Here is a 21,291-nt window from a genome sequence, read left to right as displayed (position 1 = left end):
CCTCTAATTTTGATCTACACTGTATACATGATTACAGGCATGATATTTGGTCCTTGGGAAAAACAGAGTGCAAAGGCTGATCACCATGTGGAATAGGCTTTATCGACCTTTCAGGCTATTTAATCACGTTGTTCCCCCCAGATTTTTTCAAAGGGCAAACAAACTTGGAAATCAGACTAAAATATGATGAATATCACGCCTGCATACATGTACATGTATACTACTAGCCATGGACATTCATGGAGGAAGCCGAGAGCTCAACACTCAAGGTCTTCATTGCTCCTTTAAACCAAATTTTCACACAGACTTACAATGAAAGAATTTTGTTAATGGAGGACGTGCCCTTTGCAAAATGAAAAGACACATTCAAGGCCTGCTATAATATTTAAAGATAATATTGAAATATTTTAAGAAAATTTTCATTATCTCTTATATTTTTGTCTTCGATTTACTGAGTTTTAATTATGTCATGTACATGTAATTCAGCCTTTTTTTCTGCAATGTGATTTAAAGGCAGTGGACACTATTGGCAATTACTCAAAATAATTATTAGCATAAAACCTTACTTGCTGACAAGTAATGGGGAGCTGGTGATAGTATAAAACATTGAGAGAAACGGCTCCCTCTGAAGTAACATAGTTTTTCGAGAAAGAAGTAATTTCTCACTAAAATATTAAAAGACTTCAGGCAGCAGGAAGCCTTTTATGAATATGAGGTACCTGAAAGCAATTCGACGACCAATTTAGCTCAAATTTTCACAGGTTTGTTATTTTGTGCATATGTTGAGATACACCAAGTGAGAAGATTGGTCTTTGACAATTACCAATAGTGTCCAGTGTCTGTAAGCAATAACCCAATTAATGAACTAATATAATTATGAGAAATGCGTGTTTTCAGATCCAAGTTCTTAAATGCATTAATTATCAGGAGGCTTGACACAATTCATTCTTGTAAATGGCATGGCAGTTCTCCCTGGCAAAGGGCGCGAGCTAAAATTTAATTTATAATGGAACATTTCAAGGGGGCACAACGACAATGACCAGAGGCATGGAGGCAATGGCCTGCTTATTATAGCCCTCAGTGAAACATCGGTCCTGATTAGAATCTAAATTTAACCCTAACATTGTACGGATTGATCATGCACTCGATCCAATTTTTTGTTGTAGAATTTCCCGATTGTAACAAAGGTACTCAGTCAGTGGACTGCAACCTGATATCGTGGTAAACACATCCTTACAGTTAATTCCGTGCGGGGTTACACTCGTACGTAGTCGTTAAAAACGGTTTGGGGGTGTAATTTTGAATGATCAGTCAACTAAAGCATTGCTCTATGACTAAAGGCATTCAATACATCAGAGTTTCTCAACTCAATCTTCTGCATGAATTTTTTAGTCGCAATATTTTGATCCAGTTACTTGCTATTAAATTATCACGATTATTGTTTTTTTAAACTTAACTTTTTATCTGATCTGATGGTTGTTTCCATGTACATACATAGATGTGTCAGGGATAAGATTGGCAAAGTGAACATTCCTGAAAATGGCTCACGGGCCTGGGTCCCCCCCCCCCAATTTACTCTTGTTAAGCCTGATTGATAATTCCTGCGAATGCGACACAAATTTTGACGTAACAAATTCGCAACAGTTGAGCTGTGTTGAACTCCTCAAAACATTCGCAGCGAAACAGCCCTGTGGCGCCAACATTCGCTTCAATTTGAAGAAAAAAAAAGCAGAGCATAAAAACAAGCACAAGTACCAATGCACAATATTTACCTTCTTAACATAAGAAGCTGCATACTCTTCAGTTAAGGGTTCAGCGCTGAAGGCACCACGACGCCTGCGTCCTTTGGTCTGTACCACAGGGGGTGTTGAGGCTGGTTCATCGTTCTCTTCCGCTTCCTCTGTTTGGGGTGCAGGACTGGGCGTGGCAGGGGAAGGTTTAGTCTTCTCCAACTGCTCCTGTGGGTACAAAAGGGTACAAAAGGGTATTTGGTCATTAGTGAGAGGGATCTTGTAATCAAATTCTTCAACCTGAAGTCCAATAAGAGTTAACTATAAACATTAGTAATTTTGCGGGTACAACCATGTAAAAATTCTCTTTTGTGCGAAAGTTGGCTCTGAAAAGAGCCGGTTTGCTATCGACGTATCGACGTTTCAAATAGTACACTCTTCTAGTCTTCTGGAAAAATCTGGAATGTCGGTGGAAATGCTTTTGTGGATTATAAGCCACTGGTTTCAAATGGATTCTTATGTATTCAAACCAGGCTCAAAGACTTGCATCACAATCGACACAGATGTCAGCAATTTTCTGAATTCACAATTTTATGATATTGTTTTTGCAGAAAGTTCTCTAAATCTGTTAGAAATCTAAGGCAAAGAATTCTAACCTCCATTGTCAATGGAAATAAACACTTGGTATGGTATGGTGTGTTTAAAGTGCAGAGTACCTACATGTATTCATGAATGCACACAAGTTTACACCCCCTTAGTGTGGTGCACATTTTGTACACCTGTACCTCCACTTCATTTGCAAAAATGTTTGCATATCAACTACATTGCATTTGGATAAATTGATAGTCAACAAGAAACAATATACAAATTTTCAAATGTCAGGGTAATTATATTACTGTGCACAAGTAAGTTCTGTATAAAAACAACTGTACAGTGCACTCGAGTCTTCTACGGCTGTACATTAACTACTACATGTTTACGTTCACGATGTTTACGTACGCGATGCTCTGAAGAATCCAATCTCAGAGGTTTTTAAAACATTTCAGACTTTCAAGGCAGAGATTTACTGCTACAGCATCAATTTTAATCTCACTGTATAAGAAGATAATAGAGCAAGGCAACAATGGTGTTGGTTCAGTGTAGAGGAAGGTTTGCAGCGCTATGTGGACTAATGTATGAATGAATAGAGGATGCTGACTAGGGCAGCTGCAGCAACTCATGAAGGTAGGGCATTTCATTTTGTGATATCATTTACTATGGGAGACTTCTCTCAAGTGACAGCAAACTTACCCAGTAAAGCCCTTTTCTCACGAGAGCAATAGCAAGGGTCCCTTGCTACATTGTAGCATGGTGGTAAAATTTTACACAATGTACCATCGTGTGAAAAGACAACTTTTTCTACTGTCCGAGTTCTCTTGCAAAATCTTGTCAAAAATTGCTACATTTTACAACCATGCTAGAATTAAGCAAAGGACCCCAGTTAAATTGATGTTGTGTGAATAGCACTTAAGCCCACAGTAAAGTCCTTTTCACACAGCAGCGATTTAGCAGGGGCCACTTGCTTAGTTTTAGCATGGCTGTGAAACTTTAAAAATTCCACTTTGTGTGAAAAGACAACAACGCTTGGATTCTCCAATGTCCCCCGAATCTTCTCATTGTTGCTGTCCATTGAATGTGGACAGTACATTGTTGTCCTTTCACACAAGGCGCAATTGGTAAAATTTTGCAACCATGCAAAAAAATAAGCAAGCGACCCTTGCTAAAAATAACTGTCATCTGAAAAGGGCTTATGAAAACAATCTTGGCTTTTTTGGTTTACACTGCTGTCCTGTTGCAAGTTGATTAAGTCTTCCACTATTGCCACCACTTTTTATTTATTTATTTATATCTTTCTTTTATTTATTTGATCACACATCCAGCAGCGCAAGATGTTAAATTTTAGAAGTGGGAGGAAAACCCCACAAAATCAGGTAGAGATTAACACCCAAAACACATGGCAGGCCCCTGTCTAAGGCAGGATTTGAACCACGCTGAAAGTCAGGGCGGAAACAAACCACTGAGCCGACCTGATCCCAAAATGTTTTGATAAATAGAGCACACAAATTTCTGAAAATTTACATTGAGCACTCACTATTAGTAACTAATAACATTTTATGTTAGTACATAAGCTAGGTTTCCTTTTATGTACCATAATTTTCAGCTTATAAACTGCAGTTTGGCCATTTTTATTTTTACTTCCTGCGGTTTATGCGCCGAGCGGCTCATACGCCCCACCCACCTAAATATTTTTTTCCTATTTTTGGGGGAAGTGCAGTTTATACGCCGGGCGGTTTATAATCCGAAAATTACGGTAGCTCATTATAAAATTAAAAGAAAAAGAAATTACATGTAGGTCAGTCTTTTCCATTCAATCAATGGACCCTTCCCTTGAAATATGCTAAATACATTCACGCATGCGTACAGACCCTATCGGTTGGGAAACGCGTACTGCGTCACGCAGCCATTAGCGGTGTACAAAACAGCGCGATGTTTCCTTATTTTTGCCAACCAAAATGTTAGTGTGCACTGTGCACGCGCTATGTGCAATTTAAATATTTCATCGGAAGGGTCTGTTACAAATGCAATTATTTTTTAATCTGCTTAAGAAATCTTGTGCATCACCTGATCACGACTCATCGAGGACGTTAATCAAAATCCTAAAATCCCTTTTTATTTTGAGGGATCAAAACTTGCTAACAGAGAAAGTGCACACAAATGCAAAATAGAAAGTATGACGTGTAATAAGATTAAGATTTTATCCACCCTACAAACTAGCTGGTATTAAAACTACATTGCACATAGCTTTAAAGGAACACGTTGCCTTGGATCGGTCAAGTTGGTCTTTGAAAAGCGTTTGTTATAATATGCATATGGGTAGAAAGATGCTGTAAAAGTAGAATACAATGATCCACACAAACATGCCTTGAAATTGCACGGTTTTCCTTTTACCTCGTCGACTAACACAGTCAGCCATAATGGCCGACCTTTTTTGTTCGTACAGTAAAAGGAAAACCACGCAATTTCGAGGCAATTTCGAGGGCAAACTTGTGTGGATCATTGTATTCTATTTTTAAATTATCTTTCTACCCATATGCATAATATACCAAACGGTTACAAACGCTTTTTTATAGACCAACTCGCCCGATAGACCAACTTGTTCCTTTAAGCCTATTTCATTAATTGCTTTGTATTGTTTAAGTTTGTTGCTGTAATTTTTTGAATGAATTTTGTTAATGGTTTATTGTAAAATTAGATGCAATTAAATCTTCTCATTGTGATGTCTTTTTATATCTTGAAATAATAAATAACCATTTGTCTATAGACAAATGGTTATTTATTATAGATGTCAAACTGTTTTTAATATAACTGTGAATTATAATCAGTTACAAATATTCAAGTCATGGATGGGGAAGAATCATTCTGTTAAAATACATTAAAGACACTGGACACTATTGGTAATTGTCAAAGACTAGTCTTCACAGTTAGTGTATCTCAACATATGCATAAAAAAAAAACCTGTGAAAATTTGGGCTCAATTGGTCGTCAAAGTTGCAAGATGATAATGAAAGAAAAAACACCCTTGTCACACGAAGTTGTGTGCTTTCAGATGCTTGATTTCGAGACCTCAAACTCTTAATCTGAGGTCTCGAAATCAAATTCTTGGAAAATTACTTCTTTCTCAAAAATTAGTGTCCACTGCCTTTAAAATACATTCAAGTCATTGTTTAAAGCCTCAACCGCCTGCCCCCAATTGTTTTGTTACTACAGAATTTAATAAACATTCATGTACACTTCAACTCTATAGACACCATGTTATTTAATCACATTAACATACTGACTGACAAAAGATAATTACATGAAATTATCTGTACACGAGTCTACAACACAATGCGACTACTTGTAGGGTGTATCTACTTTACCGTGTACCTAAGATAAGGGAGAGGCTCCAATTATAACATCAGTACATATAGGTACATACAGTACAACTGTCAATGTAGTTCATCTACTGTACATCACTGGACAGTAGACACACCTAAATGTACATCCTAGAAATTCAATGACTAAAAATCTAGAATAAAAGACCTGCACAAAACCATTTTCCGTTCACCAATTGTTTTCTATTTAATGCGTTTTCAACATATGTAAACCAAAAACCTGTCTCTACATCGTACCCAAAACCCTGCGAAACTGCCTCTTCAAGTAAACTAAAAACCTGTTAAACTGTCTCTACATCGTGAACAAAACCCTGCTAAACTGCCTCTTCAAGTAAACTAAAAACCTGTTAAACTGTCTCTACATCGTGAACAAAACCCTGCTAAACTGCCTCTTCAAGTAAACTAAAAACCTGCTAAACTGTCTCTACATCGTATCCAAAACCCTGCGAAACTGCCTCTTCAAGTAAACTAAAAACCTGTTAAACTGTCTCTACATCGTGAACAAAACCCTGCTAAACTGCCTCTTCAAGTAAACTAAAAACCTGTTAAACTGTCTCTACATCGTGAACAAAACCCTGCTAAACTGCCTCTTCAAGTAAACTAAAAACCTACTAAACTGTCTCTACATTATGTACAATGTAGATATAAACCAAATCCCTGTTAAACTGTCCAGAAACTACAACCCCTAAACCTGTTAAATTGCCTACACGTGAAGCCAAAACATGTTAAACATCTCTACATGTAAACCAAAACCCTGCTAAAATGCCTAAACCCAAAACAGTTTACAGCCACTGGACACTATCATGACTATTGGTATTTGTCAAAGACCGGTCAACTCACTTGCTGTATCTCATCATATGCATAAAATAACAAAACTGTGAAAATTTGAGCTCAGTAGGTCATCGAAGTTGCGAGATAATAATGAAAGAAAAAACACCCTTGTCATACGAAGTTGTGTGCTTTCAGATGTTTGATTTCGAGACCTCAAATTCTAAATCTGAGGTCTCGAAATCAAATTCGTGGAAAATTACTTCTTTCTCGAAAAGTACTCCACTTCAGAGGGAGCCATTTCTCACAATGTTTTATACCACCAACCTCTCCCCATTACTCGTTACCAAGCAAGGTTTTATGCTAATAATTATTTTTAGTAATTACCAATAGTGTCCACTGCCTTTAAGTGCCTAGAGGCTAAGTTGCCAGAGAATAATGACAGAAAACACCATCGTTGCGCAAAATTGTGTGCTTTCAGATGCCTGAGAAGTCTTTCTCAGATTAAAATATTTTAATGAGAAATAACTTCAGAGGGAGTTGTCTCTCACCAAGTTTTATTCTAAATTATTTAAGCTCTTGTTTCCAAGTAAGTTTTGATGATAATAACTATTTTGAGTAGATACATGTACCAATATAGTTCACTGCCTTTAAATGTAAACCAACAACCTGTTCAACTGTCTCTACATGTAAACTAGAAACCTAATTGGAACAGAAAACTGTTATTATTTAAATCCTATCCTGTATAGCATGAATGTAGATTATATAAATTAAAGCTATTTTGTGAAAATTTCAAAAGGTGGTGGTTATTTTAAAATATCAACCAAACATCTGGAGCGGTTATGAGCGTGGGAAGAAAAATCCATAGCTGAAATACACAATCTGATGACAAACATTTCTCAGATTGAGCTTTTTATTATCCCTTTCTCTAAAACCACATTCCTCTGAAGGGAAACACTCTTTTTAACAGTATATATATTATCAACAGCTACAGTGCATATTACCCCAATCATGAAGGCTACCTCCATGCCCCAATGTACCAAGTAAGATTTTATGGTCATTTATTTAAGGAGTAAATACCATAGGCAACCATGTGTACGATTTATCTAAAATGTGAATCAATCTCAATTGCTAAGCAAAATAAGACATCACAATTCACTAATAATAATACTAAAGTGATGCTCATGAAGTTCATGAAGTTGAGTCTTAGTGTTTTGTGAACACCAGAGGTCAAATTCATAGTCCTACCTTAGTCCTAGTCCTAGGACTCTTAAGTCATTATAAACTTAATGCTAGTCCTTATATAGGAAGTGGAGCTCTATCTATTGTTGGAATATGAAGTAACGCATGGGCACCATTCCGGTAAGCAAATGATTTGTTATATCATTGTACCAATGGCTAGTCTGCATTGATCTACTGTTGCATCTGAAGAGTTGCTTACTGAAATGACATCCAGTGTACACTTCACATTCCACCCTGGGTTGCCCATCTTGAGCTTGCAGTGCTTTACGATCTTAGGTGTACATGTCACAGTGACAAACTATTACCATTTTTATATTCTCCACTTAGGCAGAAAAATATTTCAGGGGTAATTGATGCATGAAAACATCGTACAAATTTCAGCTCCACCATGATTTCATCAACTCCTACTGAAAATGATGTACCAAAATTGACGAGGTACAAATTTATCAAGCAGAAATTTTCAGCATTTCTAATTTGTCTGCGTGTATAAAAAATACTTGGGGGTAAAAGACAAGCTTGGATTTATGGTGGGGTCAACATCAAACATCATCAATCCTAGTAGGAGAACTGAATTATTTGTTTTGCTTACTCAGGATGGTCAAACATCCAGCGAGGTTGGTCAACAAAAGCCAAAAACCACAACGGAGAACCTCATAAATTGCATTATGTTCCATAACCAGTACACTGTGAAGTATGCAAACATGATCACCCAACTTATTCAATTCAAGATTTTCCATGCTAATAAGCTGCTGTTACCAAAACGAGTTAGATATTGTGACAATTAATCAATTTCCAAGTCAATTGAATAACAATAGGCTGCCTCAATGCGTAATATCTTTGTGACAAAAAAATGCTGACTCTTTGAATCTGAAGATATCTTTCAATTTCCCTTGAGTATCAAATGTAAGCTTTATACACAAGACAAATGATATCTGTATAGATCTTCTCTTAATGCTTGCTCAACTCATTTTGTTTTTGGTCTTGTATAACAAACTCTGGTCTATTAAACATTTCGAGCTACGAGCCCTGCCGTTTTGTGGATTTTTCCCCCAAATTCAAACCCTTTTTGTTACCAAAATCAATTTATTTGTATGTTAGAAAAGAGGTAGGGGTAAGGTTTTCACTGTGAAAAAAAAGATATCATTTACCTTAATTCTTACTCTTTTGATTTGAAGTTATGTACAAATAATGTCAGCAAACAAACCCACAAGCTGACATACATGTACATATACTGCATTGGTTGTAAGATGTTGAAATGTGGAAATCTTCATGTACCACAATTGTACATTAATTTGATCGTTTGGTTAACTGCAAGTACAATGTATGAATACAATCAAAGGGTACACTGTCTCAAAGAGCAAGCATGAAAGTACAAATCAGATATTGTCAAAATCTTCAAACGTACAAGAATCCGTCACGGGTAAGATACACTTGCATTCACAATGAAGCACTGGCTTCTGGCTCACTTGACAAACTGTATAAGTGCAGTGTGCAGACATCCCTACTTGACTAAACACCGATTCGGCGACGATTCGTTTTCTGTCACTGCTTCTTGAGGAAATCAGTGTTGGCAAATACCCCTTACGATCAAACTCTCTCTCTGAGCCAGAAAATGTAATTGGCAGCACATCAATGTCGCATTTTAAGGCATCAACAGTCAGCTTTATGCCCATTCTGCATGATTTCCTCAACGCTCAACTTTGATATTTTACACTTTTTAAACCGCCTCTGAGTGCATGTGACAATCTTCATCATGTAAGGAACACTGATGACATGCAAAACTTAAAAGTTTGCACTTATGTACAAAGTCAAGATGTACTTTAATTGGTTTCATTTTGGTGCAAAGTGTGACAACTTCCTTCTCAGATGTGGTGGATCTAAAAGGAGCTGTTTTTTGTTTTTTCAAAAGTTCTTGCTAAAAATGACAGTGAATGCTTTATTGTGTATTTACTGTACAATTTAGGCTTACAGCATACATTTTACTTAACAATTAAGATTTTGTTCTCGGTATTGTGTAAACTTCAATTGCCAACAAAGGGCATTTACTGTGTTTTTCAATAGTGATAAAAAGGGCTTTTTATAGATCAACTAAAACACTTTTAAAAGGTCACATTCTTGATAGATGGATGACTGAATGAGTGTTATTTATTAACCATTACATACTTCGAAATGTGAATATTAAAACAATTGCTTAAAAACAAGAGAGTCCACATGTGTACCATATAATGCAAGTTTACATTACACATGTACGTGTGCACACCACATCTTATCATTTAAACTGCATGGAATGTTTGCTTTTGCACGAGTGGGCGATTTTAGTTATTTTTAAAGAACACATCCAAATGTCACAATAATATGCACAGTGCATGACAATGACTACTCTTATAAACAGGAAATTACTTTGATCCCTCACTGCTGCAAAGGTCTAATGATGGAACAAATTGTTAAATAGAATCCCACAAAAATGTGTCTTTGTGTTATTGTTGTGAAAAAAAAAAACCAAGGTTGTTGGTTGTAACAATACATTGATTAACTGCATAAATGAAGTAAATTACGCTTGCCTTACACAAACACTTACTAACACCCTATATAAAATTAGCTCATTATTTGAAGAAACAAATTTGAATGATTATTTTCACAGTGCAGAACCCCTTATGTGCGTGTTTGCAGAACAAACAATACAGACACGACCCTAAGGTCTTTTTTACGTAGCAGCCTTATGTGCAAACTATACGGATGTATATTTATTTTTTAAATTACAGCTACAACAGCTAGAACATTAAAACAATAACCAGCTTTATAAAGTAAATTTGAAACCAAGTAAATGTGTTAGAATTTGATGGCAATCAAGTCTTCCATTTGTACAGAATGGCACTAAATCTTACTTGGTCTTCCGAAATCATAGTTTTGCTTTGGCTGATTTTCTCAATATCACTAACTATGTTAGTGTAATATAGTCTTATAGTCTATGCTTGATTACGCCTAAAAATAATTAAAATCATCTTTTCACAATTTCTTTCCCTAATATGGACACAAGTAAAGATTCCATGTGCAGAATGGAGTTACAAAGCAGATAGAATTTGTAAAGATAGCATTATATGACAATGCAGCATTCTTCAACAGATGTAGATTATTTGTGTCATCCTATAACATATACAGTGTAATAACTGCATATTGAACACAACAAAGGACTCTAGAAGACGATAAATTCTTTGATAAATTATATCACACATACCTCAATAACTGATGATGCCATTAACTTACAATCACCTGAATATCAGCTCAAACATTGCAATAACGACAGTGAATACTATACAATCTCTTCCACACCACTTAACAGTTGCAAAAGGCGTTCCGAGTTGCCACTTAAGACGCAGAGTGAACCAAAAAAATAGCGATGGCTCAAAGAGTTGTCATCTTTTAGAAATAATCATCCACGAACAACTTCAGCTGCTGACCACACAGGGCAGCTGCGATGAATTATACAGATTATGTTGAACTAACATAAGATTTTTATACATATATAGCAATGGTGTTAAGGCCTACTGGAGGAAATGTAATAAAAACCCATCCCTGAGCTCTATGATTAATTTCACATCACGGTATTCCCTACGAAAACAAACATTTGCTGTGACCGTCTGACTGAATGAATTTATTGGGATTGTTGCAATCTAGGATTTGCTGGCATTGGTGGTGACGTCTTATACATGTCAATCCCCCTCTTCAAGCTGGTGGACCAATCAGAATAATACCGCATTGTAAATATTACTTTCTACATCAAGTGCCGTCAAGTATAAACTCCATCAGTGACTGACAGATGTGGCAAACACTTGATTCCACTCACACAGGACTGTGTTCCCTGTGCATCTACCAATCCGTGTGTATTTATTTATTTTTTTCCCGAAGAATATAACAACCAAAAGGGTCCTTCATTATGCAGTGTTTTGCCCAACATAGTTCAACAGAACCATTATAAGTTCAGGCATCCATAACAAAAACTAACCGGCACAACACTTCAAGTGACGGGCAACACTACATTTGATTTCGATTTGTGAAAAATCCCATTGGAGTTTGGGTTGAGAAGTAGGGAGTTGCCCAGGAGGCTTCTTTGTAGAGCGTGTCAAACAACAGAAAAGTTTCCACGATATTGATGTTGTCTTTGGATACAGGTAGGCGGGACCCCACACACTCCTTCCAAGGGAGACTGCTTGTGTACTTATCCTACGCATGAAAACTTAGAGGAAAAACAAGGCAATGTTTTCACAGGAACAATATCGAGGACCTAAAGACACACACCAGTACGTAGAATATTAACTAGTTCAGGGAATTACAATTAGGATCATGGCCAGCAGCAGGAAGGGTTGATGCCAGCTACGGTCGATGGTAAATATGGTCACATGGCGACACGTAATCTTAGTTGTTGTAAATGTAGGTCAGTCTTGAAGGATCGTGGATGCATGAAGCACTGAACTTTCCCAAAAGGTAGAACATAATGGACTTGAGAAATTTCTCTCTTTTTAAATCAGGGATGGTAAGCTTTGGAAAATGCTTCTGTCATTTTTGTGATGTAATTTGTAATAAATTGATTTGTAATCAGTAAATAAACTTGAATGTTTTCTAGTGCACACAGGGATTTTTTGTTATTGCTAACTCTGATGAAATAAATAAAGAATTGAAATTGCCTTATATAAGCCTCTTATGCTTAAATGACAACCCTCATTTCTCGAACCTCTGGTTTTGCCTCATGATTTTGATTACCTTCCTTCATCTCAACCAGAACCAGTTCCTCCAAGGCTACACTGACTGCGCTTGACAAGGGCATTATGTCCACAAATGGTCAGAGGAGAAATGATGGTACTAAATGATTCTAATGGACATGGTGAAGAGGGTCACTCACAATGATTAACAAAATATCTTTTTCTTAAATTTCTAATAGACACATGATCTTTCAGATCCAGCATCTTCTATGTAAGCACAAAGACTTGCTAAGCACAGAAAACCCTTACTTAGCAAAGATAAGTTACCAGCCGAAATACAGTACATTTACAACTGCTGTGACTGGTACCCCACTCATTTCTTGCTTAGCAAAAGGAAAACAGCTTTAGGAAAATTGGCCCAGGATGAATTAATGCAATGATGTCTTTAGACCCCACAGCAGAAAGCTTTGAGCAAGTCTTGGTTTATTTTTTTGCTCTCTGTGTTTTAACCAAGGTGACTTGATTCTGCAGTGCTTTATACCAAATAAAATCAGTGACTGAGATCATGATAATATAATTCAGGTCGTTGGTCATTTTGCAGCATGGCTGTAAGTCTTGGTTTCAAGACCTTCGCATGGATTATTTCCCAACCTCCGAACATGGAAAACGCGCCGTATCGCCAAGTCTATTCTTGGTTTGTTTTCTAGACCATTGTCAACCAAAATGAACTCAAGAAGAAAAACACACCCTCTGTCGAGTTATCACGATACATTTATGTTATGTTACGTTATGTTACGCTACATTACGTGTATGAGACAGTAACGCCTTGGACCAAGACTATATTGCTGTTAACCAGAGTGTACAAATAGCTCTTATTCAAAACAGTGTACAACAACTTTCAGGACTAATTAATAAATGATAAAGCAGCTAGCTAGTACATGTAATAGCAGAAGGCCGTGTCTCAATGATTGCATACTGATGCATGCATAGAGTAAGAAGCCTGTAGAGTCAAGGCTATCATTCTCCTCCAGTACAACAAGAAAATTACTCAACTAAAACAAATGCAGGGAGACAGCCAACAACACTAGCCTCTGCCTGTTTAAGCATAGTCCTTACTTTATGGTTTAAAGGCACGTCACGTTTGGTATTGACAAAGACCAGTATTCTCACTTTAATACTTGGTGTATCCAAACATAAATGCATGAAATAAAAAATCTGTGAACATTTTGACTCAATTGGTTGTCCATAACAATAAAAGAAAAAACACCCCTGTTGCTCAAATTTGTGTTCATTCAGATGCCTAAAAAAAATATTAAAATACTTCAGGCCCGAATGAAGCCTTTTAATATTTGAGTATGAAATTAACTCTTTCTCAAAAACTATGTCACTTCAGAGGGAGCTGTTTTTAACATTTTTCTATACCATCAACAACTCAAGTAAGTTGTTACAGGAATAATTATTTTGAGTAATTACAAATCGTATCCAGTGCCTTTGAGCAAAGTTTCCTATTAGTATTAGAACATTTGTGTACTACAGTTGATCAATGAAATTGAGACCATACAGCATTGAAGACGTTTCAGCTGATCTGACCTTCACATGTACATTCAAGGTTTTTCACACATAAAAACTGCCAATGATATAGTAGTAGTCAATTAAAAACTGAAACTGAAGTATTGTCAAGATCCAGACATTATCTAACAACCTTCAGCGGATCAGCCATCTACACAATTTTCTTTGAATATATATTTGTGAATTGTCAGTGGCATGTAAAACAGTTGTTTTATTTCGTTTTGAAACAAAACCATCTGCCAAAAGTCGTTATCAAAAACAAATTCAGGGAAAATCAGGACATGTAACTGAAGTCTCATGATTCTTCTTAAAGGTGTTCAAGTTACCCAATGGATTATCTCAAAATGTCCATCATGAAAACCTGCAAATCTTATTAACCAGATTACATCTTTTCAAGCGTGAACAAGTTTAACAAAATGCGTGGTGCATTAGGCATGCATTGGACAATTAACATCACTAACGATGCTTACTTTCCTAATCTTAAATCAATGAATAAATTAGTAGTAGATTGGGGAAAAGTGGCTATAGGAGAATTGCAATGCTAGTTATTACAAAACCTTTGCTAAAATTGTTGTCTTCTTCCATTTTGTGAACAATATAATTTTGAATTAAGAAAAACATACTTGTTGTTTTAGTCTGAAAGTTACTACAATTTTTGTGTGCGAAATATTTCCTTCTGAGATGAAGTCATATTTGAGAAAACTGTATCTGATAATGCAATAATAACTGATTGTTACAACCAATATCAAAGACAATGTTTGTCAGTAACATTTTGTGTTTTCCTTTTAGGGATTATTCTTCATGCGTGAACATTGTTTGCTCTGGATTTTCAGCATGATATCTCCAAAACGGGACCACCTTTTGAAATGAAATTTTCATAGGTATAACTTAAAACAGAAGGGCATGGTTCCAAAAATCAAAGGTATGCTTTGCCTTTAATTTAAAAATTTATTAAATGTACTTGACCTCCCTCCATTTCAGGTCGTAAATTAAAAGTGACCAACACTAAAATTAGAAAAATGTTGATATAGAAAATGCAGCGAAGCAAGTAATTTTATCGTAACATTGACATGATGGACAATCAACATGTGATCTTTAAATGTTTCAAACTTGACAACTTTAATTTAAATTTCAAACGAGAATAGATAATTAAGGGCATTCAATGCACTTCGATGTTATATTTTGTTGTCAAGGTCCTGTTGTCAAGCTAGCATGTCCGGCCGATAAGCACGAATTGTACGTCGATATATGCCCTAAACAAATTATATGTAGTTTTGGTTACCTTTTTCCATAAAATATAACCATTTCAAATGTAGCAGTAGAGCTTTTAAAACGAGAAGAAAAAAAAAACTTCTAAGAAAAAAAGCAATTTGATAGGCTGTTTTTATTCAGCATGTTTTTGACAAATTTGCAGAATACCTTGCAGGTTTGAAAAATCCTGGGAGGAACCATATATAAGTGCATTCACAAAACTAGACATGTGTTTCTTTAGAATGCGAAACGAAAGTATTAGGTTTTAATAATAAAAGAGGAAGGCCTGCATGCCTGTGTGCATAGTGTGCATAAATAATAAGTCATAAGATTACTTTAACAAGATTATGCATATGATCTAAAATTCAACTTGATTTGAGTAAGCACGGCTTAAAAGACCCCCCCCCCCCAGCAATAATAACTATCAAACAATTGTATTTAATGTATTAATGAGTTTAAACTACTCTTTAATCCACAACCATATTTTGGGAATTTAAGATTAATAAATACTACTAGCCAATTCCTTAAAACAAAACAGGAGTTGGAATATTTTTAGTTTAATTATACAAATTTTGATGCAGCTTAGCATCAAAATTACTTTTATTTTTATTTTCATGAAAATGCAAAACAAAAACACCAAAAGAATAACAAGTGATTTTGATTGGATTTGTCATAAATCTACTGAGATTACATGTTCCAAATATAACTACAGATTAATTATGCTTAAGAAGTTTTGAGTTAAATACCACTTATCAAAATACCACCTGTCATACAATTTCAGAATAATCAACAATTAATTAAACAAAAATACGGTAGAAGGAAAATGAAGAGAAAAAACAAAACAAAAAAAACAACAAGAATAGTTTTTTTGATTAGATACCAAGTGTCACTAATCTACCAAGATTGCATGTTCCAAATATAACTACCATGTACCAATTAATTACATAGGCAAATACCACTGTCAAGATACCACCTGTGATCAATTATAACAACTAAGAATAATCAACAATTAATAAATGTGCGGTATGAGGGGGGGGGGGGATGTAATTTTGTTAAAGTGTTCTTGATTGGATATACCATAAATCTACCGAGATTGCATGTTCCAAATACAACAACCAATCAATATGTATTTAGAAGTTGTGGAGTTAACTATAAATACCTTTTATCAAAATGCCAATTGTCATTATAATATTTAAGAATAATCAACAGTTGATAAAAAATATGTGCAGTATGCGATAAGAAACTCACAGTGACTGGAGGAGTATCTTGAGAAGCACTGGCAGACGAGGTCTGTGCTGACGACGGGGCCGCCGCCGCCGTATCCTGAGCAGATAGAGGAGTTAATGTTTGAGATGTGGAGGATTTTCCACTGGAAGTTTTCTTCCTCCTTCGAAAGAAATTCAACATATTTGCTAGCTTAAGGAGTCAGACAAAAGGCACAGCCTTGCCTAGGAATGTGAAAAAAAATATGGGCGTTTATGATACAAAAAGATAAAATCCCACAGGTTGGTCGTAATTTATACACTCATCACGACGCCATTGTTGAAGATGGAAGCATCATCTCATTGAAAGACAGTTAAATTACATGTCCATAAGCTCATTGTAATCAAAGGCGGCAATCTGGTGTTAGGCCACAGTGTATACATCCATCCATCTGGGGCTCAGAATAGGCGCGAAGAGTAGAGATAACAAGCCGATGAAATTGCCAAAGAGCTGGATACGTGCGCCGTGTGTTTCACCACGAATCTCCGCCAACGGTTCGAATATTGCGCATCGCTCGCGAATAATATGAAAATGAGCTCACTTCATTCACCTGAGCGAAGCCTATGCAGTCGGGTATACAAACACCGTATGCGGGTTACACATTGCGTGCGACGAAACGAAAGTCCTCTCTTCTGCTGCTTTGCCAGGAAATTATGTATGCAGGTAGTTGGAGAGAATGAGCGAACAAGTCGGATGTCCGCCACACTGTTTATTCTTCGGTCAATCTCTCCGTTGACATACGTTAGTGTGCACGGTATACGTACATATACGGCAGTTTTCACCCACAGCCACTGCTAGGTTCAGTCCGCCCATTTTCCTCTCTCTCTCTCTATACATTAAAAACACACAGTCCATGTACGGTTGAACCCGAACGTTGATGAGAATCGTGATAGCCTTTGGCCTCCATAACCCAACAAGCTTATTATGCCAAACCCAATGAACCAAGCTTTCCAATCTATAATATCAAGCGAAACCTCTCCGATCTCGTACACGAAGCGGCGCTGTCGAGGTCGGTCGGCTGACGAAAGCATGGTCGATAGTCATCACACCAACTCAACGGCTGTTCGTGATTATTGAGTCGAAAACGACGAACAAAACGCTTCAAGATAACATGTTTTCAAGCCGATATTACACAGACAGTCCAGACAAGAAATGTTCTTTAGATCACTGAACATGAATACAGGCTCTCCTATGACTTTCTGCCACATCACAACATACCGTAACCGCAAGAATACCTCAATTTAGAAACTCCATAATATCAACGGAGATTATATGGTCGACGGAAATTATACAGTCGTTTATTTATCCGAAACCCTTAAAAACACATCGATGTGCACGTCATTTTCTATTCACATACATCTTTAAAGGGGCACACAACACGGGAAATTGTCGAGAACAACGCAATACTTGTACTTTGTATCAAGCTATAGGCCGAATTTATTTTCAATTAGTTGGAGAAATTATACAAATCGTCAAATTTGAAGTGAAGCAGTTTAGTCAAAGTCAAATCATGGAGGTAGAAATAGACCTTCAACACGGTGAAGCCATCTTGAATTTCTCCTATTGATATCAATGTTACCAAACCGAGGCTGGAAGAACAAAATAATCTGGTTCCTATTTTCAACATGATTATTGGCACTCATTGTTGTTATCCGATACGAGGCACATGACCAATATGTAGTCAACCGTAGACCAGACCAGAACACTCTGCACACATTCCATGCTGCAATAAACACAGACGGGCGATTGGCTCAAACCAGCCCATGGCCTATCTCAGTTTAACCCAATTGGTTTAACCACAGTTCCTTCTCACATTACAACGAAGTGCAACGCTCCGACTTCCAAGAATTAGAAACCGCCACTTTGGTTGCCGATTTTCCTTCCACATCAGCCTGAGATTCTGCGGTTATAATAAGTCGCAAGGCTTTGTTTACGACAACATTCCAAACCGTCTCGATATTGGCCCTCATTAGGTGTACTTAGAAATGACCATTTTTAATTGACCCATCGAAGAGACAATACTAGGCCTTTTGCGAATATATTTAGCTCAGTGAAATGTCCTCCTCGGTATCCTTATTAAAAAATATCAATGCCAAAAAAAAAAAAAAAAAATGCTGTATCCATGTTTATTACACACAATCTCTGCTGCCAGGTTTGTGTCCAGAAAAGGCATGCAATACTTAACAATCTTTGAAACACCTCGGAGATTACTGTCTTAGATGAATACAGTTGACGTATGACAATTATATTTTATTTAATACGGCACAAAATTATCGCAATCCCCGACCGCAAAATTTTAGTAGAAGGGGCATTTTACAAATAAAAAACGAAAAGCATTACATAGGGCAAACAACTGTCTACGTTAAAGGATGTGAATATCATACTTGATAATACTATAGATTTAAACACAACTACGAAGTAAAAAGATTGTCATAATGATGGAAAATGTCCCTTTATAATAATCTAGAAATACTACTTAAGTTTTGAAAAAGTTAGTAAAACAATAGTTTTTAAATTACGACGACTCCAAAACCTATTATGTTTGAAAACAGCGACAACGTATAAAATAGCATTTGACCAAACTTATATCATGATTGTAGTTGTGATTTCATGCACTGTTGGCTAACATAAGTGCAGAAGCGTAATTTGACCAAACATCAAGTTTGAGCTGATGGCTGCAACGTTAGTGTATTTTCAATCCGCGACTTCCTGTAAAATTGCGAATGCACGGTTAAAGTATTATTTTTAAGGCTCGTTTTTCGAATTCGTCATTTCAACCGTCTGAACTCACCTAGTGAAAACATTACTCCAAATGATATTCTTAATCCAAACTTAATGTCAGCGATATATTATGGTTCCACAAATTACCAAGATTAATGTCAGCGATAGGCTATAATGGTTCCACAAATTACCCAGTTAGTTTCATCAGGTGTATATACGGATACTATTCCTTCATGGAGATACCATCCTCAAAAAGGTTTTCCACCGGATTACGTGACGTTTTATGCACTACGAAATTGCCACTGTCGTGTTTTCGATGGGGAAATTTTGTTCTTCTAAATCAATTCAAATTTTTTGACCGGGGTGGCAATTCTTAAAAACAGAAAAAATGTTATCCGGACCCGCTATTGTCGGGAAATTGGTCGAATCCAACTTGCTTTTACTTGCCATTTTTTATTTTTAGCTTTCCGTGTTACGTATAGTATAGCATTTTTACCCTTTTAACGAGCAAGGTTTGGGAGGGCACATCTTTTAGCTGAAAGTTTTTTTTTACCTTTGTCTTTCCTGGACGGACTCTGCTTGTTTTTATAATTATTGTATTTTCCCGAAGATAAAACAAAACAAATAAACATGAATCACGTCTGTGTAATGAACTTATTATTCACGACCGCTCCATGTTTGATGAATGAACACATTCACTTCACGGCCCATAATTGGACAGAAATGTACAACACTGTTAGGTATTGTGTGCATCTAACAATCATCTTAGAATAGGAGTAAAACAGAAAAAGAACAATGTATTCCAACATAGAGTTGAAATTAGAATTAGTATACTATTGCATCATGTTGAGCAAACGTTTGCCGAATGCTGTGGAAAACCATGTTGTGAAGTTATAAAACGTATACAACTTTAGACTATAGCGACCTTGCTGGGCCTTTTACTTTGCCGAGTTTGCAACGTTGATTTCAAAACGAAACTTGGAAATCAAAAAGCAAGTTCAATGCAATAACTAAAGGAACATTTCAAAATAACCGTTTTAAACTCTTGATACCTGTTCGGGGTTGTTTAAACGCTTCCCCAGCACGCATCAAACGAGGAGAAAAACAATCATTGCTTGCAAAAAAGTTTTGAATCATTCCATTGCTATAACGTGGTGACCCGTGCTGTGCTTTTGGATCAAGTGAAGTCACGTTACGCGTAAGCGGATGATCTTCTTCAGTTAAGTTTTTACTTACACACAGACGTTAAATTAACAACAATATTGAGATTAATAATCAATATTACCTCTAAAGATGTAGCCATGGTTGCCTGAAGTGATAAAATATGTCCTCGTAAGTTGCTGCTTAAATGCTATGTGCCCAAGACATACGACTTGTAGATACCAGCCTGAATATACACCCAAAACAGCTTTGCCCCGTCATATCCAGATGTAAACGCGTTTCAACACTCAAGAATTACAGTCACCCGACTGCTATATCCTTCTGGATATTTTCAGCTGAAGGGTACAGCGAGACCTCAACATCGCAAAACAAGATATATATACAAAAGGTGAGAGGACGTAGCTAATCAATGATTTCCTACAGATCTTATAGCGAAAATTCACTGAATCCCGTGCGGGGTTGGACTACCCTAGTTGAGCCAAGAATGACGAAAGAAGGCCCCCACGCTTGTTTTCCTTAGGTAAAGGGGTCCTTCATACTCGGTGCACCGGCGTGATGATGTGATACTCAGAAATGGAGGGTGAAGTACACATGCGAGACTTGTATACGGAATCTATCAAACTGGGGAAAAAAACCTGCGATGATTTCGACTTCATCCGGCATCCAAATTGATAGTCTTCCAAAAGCACACAACGCACCTGCTTTTGATTCGAATTAACCTAGCATAGTAATTACTCTAAGTCGGTTTGAGTGTACCCAAACTAAAAATGGATGAAACATTTGTCTTCGAGTTGAACATTTACTAAACCTGTACGTGAGATATTCAAACTACATAGGCTTAGCTAGCATTATTGGATACCAAGTCCCCATACAAATCAGGTTAAAATCTGCCCGAGCGCCTTATGAGTGATCTTG

General features: G+C 36.6%; 1 protein-coding gene across 2 annotated transcripts in view; it reads right to left on the bottom strand.

The window, feature by feature from the left end:
- Positions 1-21,291, bottom strand: part of LOC139943955 (cAMP-dependent protein kinase regulatory subunit-like) — a 48,410-nt gene that overhangs the window by 23,035 nt on the left and 4,084 nt on the right. Inside the window, exons 1-2 of one of the 2 annotated variants that reach the window (XM_071940867.1) lie at positions 16,480-17,307; positions 1,773-1,958 (exon numbers count right to left, since the gene is read on the bottom strand). In XM_071940867.1, coding sequence (XP_071796968.1) covers positions 1,773-1,958; positions 16,480-16,638 — 345 coding nt within the window. In that variant the 5' untranslated portion in view covers positions 16,639-17,307. Of the gene's footprint in view, positions 1-1,772; positions 1,959-16,479; positions 17,308-21,291 lie in introns of those variants that run through there. The other variant, XM_071940866.1, reaches the window with a different exon arrangement.

This window comes from Asterias amurensis, chromosome 11 (assembly GCF_032118995.1).
Source record: "Asterias amurensis chromosome 11, ASM3211899v1".
In the NCBI taxonomy this organism is placed as follows: Eukaryota; Metazoa; Echinodermata; class Asteroidea; order Forcipulatida; family Asteriidae; genus Asterias; species Asterias amurensis.
The sequence above is the reverse complement of the archived record's forward strand: the minus strand, read 5'-3'. Positions and strand labels throughout refer to the sequence as shown.